Raw genomic sequence first — 5,466 nt, 5'->3', positions numbered from 1 at the left:
AGAACACCCCTGTAATTGTCACTGATGTGACATTCTTGAATATACTTGTTTTTTTCATCTTATTTAATTATCGATAATCCGCAGTAGTTTTTTTATAAATGTTGTCTAAAACTGCTGTGAAAATATCCGTTCCTGTCTTTAATATCTAATAAATGATACCCATTGTTTGTGAGACTGGGAAAATAAGCTTCTGGTCATGTGGACGCTTGGCATTCATATCAAGGTCCTAAGACCTATCAACAAAGCTTCAGTAGGAGTATCTATGCATTTGCCACAGTTCTTATTCTGATCCTCCTTGGTTTGGTTTCCAAGTGCCTTCAATAATGGCTCTAACAGGTGACTTCCGATATCTTGGTCCAGTGAGAACTGAAACAGAAACAAATTTAATCATAATTTAGAATATATTTTTATAACAATAAGGTAAACAATGTGCTCAATAATTGGTACATGGATGCTACCTCGGCAGTTGTGTATGGAGAAGCATCTAAAAGACTGATTCAATATTTATGATGATTCCGCCGGCTTGTGCAAGCCTACTTAAGCGAAAAAAAATCCTGAATAACAAAAGGACTTTGGTAAACACTTGTTAAAGACTCAGAAGGCTTCCGAAAAGAGACATAATCGTCTGTATGTTTGCAAAGCCTATGTGGTAGTAATACCAATGGCCGAAAGCGCTCAGTACTGAACGAAATCATATTTACATGATATAATTTGTTATTACATCTGTGTGTCAGGACGCATGAGTGTATATATGTGTGGGTATCTATGTATCTTCGAGTTTGTGATTCACACAGGCATGTAAAACCAACAACGTTTCGTAAGCATTAACCAGAATCAAGTTTACACTGTATACAGTACGCTTGCACGCAAAAACTCACTAACACTTTTTTGCATAAATCAAATACTCACACAAACATATGCAATTTTATCTTTACCTTCTCAAATGCATCCCAGACAGTACTAAAAGGGTAACAGCTTTTCCAGTGAAATGATGACTTGATACCATGGAGTACGTACACTTTCCTTGGCGTACAGTACATCTCACTTTGGCAGTACGCACGCCAGTAGTTCAAATCACACGTGGTCAGCATTTTCACCATCTCTGGCAATATTGGCAAGCAAATGTATACATTAATTTTTAAAATATATGAAAATCAAATAAAGGGATTATATGCAGTAGCATTCCGTGCACTTCATGCACCTATTCAAAAATATATTTGATATAATTTTATATTTCAACTTCGCTGCAGGAGTCTAAATGTTGTCAGTTACTGGTCAAACGACGTTTTAAACACATGTTTGTTGGCATTGGAGCCACCACGTTCTCCATAAACATTCTTTGATAATGGAATTTAAGCTCAGTAGAACAAAGATGGTGATAAGGGTTAGGCAGATTATTTCATCCTCCTTCATTTTCCTTCTGGACTATGTACAGTAATTGAAATCCTGTAAATGCGTCACCTTAGATCCGTTAGCTAAGCAGCTGTCGAAGTGAATCAGTCGCAATCGAGCATTTTGAAACAATTAAATTAATAATTGAGCATACCTGGTTTCGCCCCAAAAGCAGCGTTCAGAATATCTTGATCATGCAGAAGGAATTCCGTGTTATATTTTACAAATACTTCTCTCCATAATTGTTGAAAACGCGTCCTCCTCATCCTTGTCAGGTTCATCCACATTAATCCCGACTGTAATCCTGAAAAGATTTAATTCACAGCACCATGTGCACAAATGATGACCAATAGGTGATTTCAGGGGCGAATCCAGGATTATTTTGAAGGGGGGGGGCGGTTTTTAGGAATGACAGGCTGCGCCCCCCCCCCCCCACCCCCCACCCCTCCTCGGCGTGGGGTTAGGGGCCCACTGAAGGGGAAATTTTTGGTGTTTTAGAGGGCGAACGGTGCAATTTGGTAGGGTTTAGAACTAGTCGATTTTCTAATTTCAAGAGGAGACGATTGGTGTGATTTTATAATCGAAGAGGGATGGTCAAGTCCTCCCTGACACCCACCCCCTAAATTCGCCACTGTAATTGCACAGAAATGTGAAACGTCAACAGAACAATTCTGAAGTTTCACCTCGATTTACATTCGTTGTTACTCGCGTTGTTACTTACTTACCAGTAAGCGCTGCGCTGGGCACTCATTACTCTCTTCATTAACATTACATTGAGCGTTTGCTTTGCAACAAGCTTTTATATCATATTGAAGATCTCATCTTACGGTTCAAGCACCAAGGTTTCTTTGCCAATTGCTTAATACATGTATGTAAGACATACCCGAGCGCCTTAAATACTTAAAAATCACATTCTGACAAGGATTTGTCGTGGCGCTTTAATTTTGGTAGTACCATTTTTTAAATCAACTGAAATCACTCACCGACGGGCGGATAAAACGGCATGCGTATGTAACGTTTTTTATTGTACCACGGATTCCAAATAGCATGTGGGCCGTTCTGTGACATAGTTGTCACGTGACTTTTGTTCATTTCCGCAAAACCCTCGTCATGGAGTGTTCTGATATCGTGAAGAAAGATCATATCTGCATCGACATGGATCACATGGTCTATATGACGAAGACTCTCCTGCAAATACACTCATTACACTCTTTATTTATTTATTTATTTATTTATCTTTTTATTTATTTATTTATTTATTTATTTATTTATTTATTTTCAAGCAATAGGTATTATTTATTTGTAAAATAATATACTGTCACCCGAGCGGTATACCTGTACACGGTATGCCAGAACATTTTGCCTCATTAACAATGACATTAACATTAACATTAACCAATCTTGCCTCACCGGATAAAATAATCGCTGCATTGCACATGGTAAAGACCTCATCTCCTTTTCGTTTATGAAGGACAAGGATTTTTCCTCTTCATTGATGTTGTACAAGTATAATCTGATTTTACGGCGGTATCTGACGGGTAACTGTTCTCTCTGAAATCGTGTTGAAAATACATTTGCCATTTTCATATGATAATTTATTATCTAAAGATACAGAATATTTTCTTTTTTCTTTTGAATTTAGCCATTTTAAAATCACAACAAAAGAAACGGTTGAAATATTGTAGATATTTTAAACATCAAACGTAGCCATATCCCACACGTATTACGACAGACTTTTATTTTAATTCTTACGACAGACTTCTCTTTTAATTATAAATTATAATATTTTATTTCTAAATTAGAGTTTATTAAAATAGCGAAAGATATTGAAATACGATTAAAAGACGTTGATTGAGAAATAGGACGCATGGTAGTTACATTACCCATTTCTCAAAGGTTTCTCTTCGGTCTGTAAAAACATGGAATTTAAGCACGTCACCATCAGGAGTAAAAAGCACTGCACTTTTTAAAGTGTTGGTGGAACTTGCAGTGTAGTAACTGCCGCAAGCGACGAGAGCGAAATGCAATTGTGCTTCATGTTGAGGTTGTCCAAAAATAGTGACCAGGAAGTTTCTGGTTTGTATCAACAATAAAACGACTATGATGATACCCAAACAAAAAAGTCCATGTGAAGCTGGTTTAAATATGAGATTCAAGTGCATTATCTTCTAAATAGGGAAGGTGTACCAAACAGTCTAAAAATAAAAGAAATGAAAACAGTTTGAACTAGAAAGGCACTCAGAGAGCGCAGACCTCCGCCAAGGCAGCAAAGTCTCCATCCAATGCCGTTTCACCCCTAAATTTTCGATTATTGATTGATTATTGATCCGGCTCACCACCGAAAACAAATCATCTTTTCCTTGGCCCACTTCTGACATTTCCGAAAATTTCATCAAAATCGGTTGATGACACAGACAGACAGATAGACAAACAGACAGACAATCAGGGGGTGAAAACATAACCTCCTTGGCGGAGGTAATTAACGTCGATTTAAATGATATGTTAGTTTAAATCTAATAGATGCCTTATGCACTATTTATAAGTTGTCTTTTATCTAGGTGAAAGGGTTATTATTCGGTGATAGTATATCCTTGCAAAAACTATATACTTTACTGTTTCGACGCCACATGCCGTGAACCATGCAAAATACGTTTCACTTAATTAACAATTTTACTGTTATTACTTTTCATTACGACGTATTCAAATGGCTCCGACATAACTCCCTCATACTTGCCCCCCCCCCCCCCCCCCCCCCCCCCACACACACACGCACACACACTCCTATTGTCTTAGGAAAGGAAGGCAGAGGATTATTTGAAGGGGGACCCACGGATACGAAGCCGAATCCCCCCGCCCCCCCCCCCCCAAAAGATATGATGGTGCCATCCTACATGTCCATTACCTTCCTTTCCTAAAACAATAGTGTGTGTGTGTGTGTGTGGGGGGGGGGGGGGGAGGGGGGAAGTATATCTCCTGAATAGAGGCTATTCACCTGGATAGACTCATTCCATGATGAAGATGTTCTGCTAGACATGGAGGCGGTACACCTTCTTGACTTTAATATACATGTACAATAAATAATGATTTGATAAGGGTTCAATGAATAAAACTGTTTTTGCTGCTGGTAACTTTAACAAGTGATACCGTTGCGTTGTTATTCTTGTGTTCTGATTCAAGTGCCTCATTAACAATATACCGATATGTTCGACTTTATACTGGTGTGTTGTGCATAAAGCTAATGCGGCAGACGTACTATATAAGCTACATGCGGTGGTAATAAAGATTCTCCGGAATATTAAACCACGGTTACAGCTATCAAATTAAACAGAAGCAAACTAGCTTCTATGGCACATACATGTACATACAGATATAAAACACATAGGTTAAATTGGTATATAGGCCTACCACGCTGTTTTTTGCAGTAAATGGTCTTGCATACTGCAAATGGACACAATTTACTTGAACCCGCCGCCTCGTATTTCTGTTCGTCATTTTAGCAAACAAATGGGATTTGTGGTTGGTGTTGCACGCGTTAACGCCCGGTCATAAATCCCATTATTACTATCATAATAACATAAATTTATTCCTAAATTTCTTGCTGTATTACCGACTGTCCCCTGATCGTCAATAAAAAGTGGTAGGCCTATGTTTTCAGTATTGTGAGACCATGTCTGCTCAGGACGCGACACCGTTGTCGTTAAACACGGTTATAATATTGTTTTAATTATTATTGAGTAGTATGGACACACGAGTCATTTCATTCATACTCTTTTAAAATTCGGTGGTGTTTGACCACGTTGATGAAGTCCAATGGAAGTTATATGGTATAAATGCATGGTATTGTTGTACGCATGCATTCTTTGTACACTGTAGGCCTTATTGATACACGATTATCAGAACTGTATTGCATGTACCGGTAGTAAATGTTAACTTAAGTATTATCTACATGTGACTAACATAATTATTGTAACGTTATCGGGTCGCAACCTGATCCTTTCTGTAATTTTGTGTAGCTAATTTCTAGTTAGCACTATTTTTACCTGAATTTCTACGATCGCACTGCCAGGAAAACAG

General features: G+C 38.1%; 1 protein-coding gene across 1 annotated transcript; it reads right to left on the bottom strand.

Annotated features, from left to right (window-relative positions):
* LOC106150607 (glucoside xylosyltransferase 1) lies at positions 1 to 4,033 on the bottom strand. The gene is made up of 6 exons (XM_086997633.1): positions 3,276 to 4,033; positions 2,803 to 2,943; positions 2,376 to 2,580; positions 1,547 to 1,696; positions 936 to 1,102; positions 1 to 366 (listed from the first exon to the last, which is right to left on the bottom strand). The coding sequence occupies exons 1-6, from the start codon at positions 3,552 to 3,554 to the stop codon at positions 214 to 216; spliced, it is 1,095 nt and encodes a 364-aa protein (XP_086853759.1). The 5' UTR covers positions 3,555 to 4,033; the 3' UTR covers positions 1 to 213.
* Between the last annotated feature and the right edge of the window lie 1,433 nt (positions 4,034 to 5,466).

Source organism: Lingula anatina, chromosome 10, assembly GCF_051362555.1.
Source record: "Lingula anatina isolate TDL-2025a chromosome 10, LinAna3.0, whole genome shotgun sequence".
NCBI lineage: Eukaryota > Metazoa > Brachiopoda > Lingulata > Lingulida > Lingulidae > Lingula > Lingula anatina.
Note: the sequence above shows the minus strand (reverse complement) of the source record. Positions and strands in the feature narration are given on the sequence as shown.

What these genes read in the sequence shown, in the direction of transcription:
- LOC106150607 (XM_086997633.1), bottom strand. Translation starts at nt 3,554, where the DNA reads ATGCACTTGAATCTCATATTTAAACCAGCTTCACATGGACTTTTTTGT. An exon ending in GAGAAACCTTTGAGAAATGG is followed by an intron (nt 2,944 to 3,275) that starts GTAATGTAACTA and finishes ACACGATTTCAG; the next exon opens with AGAGAACAGTTACCCGTCAG. An exon ending in GCCGTTTTATCCGCCCGTCG is followed by an intron (nt 1,697 to 2,375) that starts GTGAGTGATTTC and finishes AAATCTTTTCAG; the next exon opens with GATTACAGTCGGGATTAATG.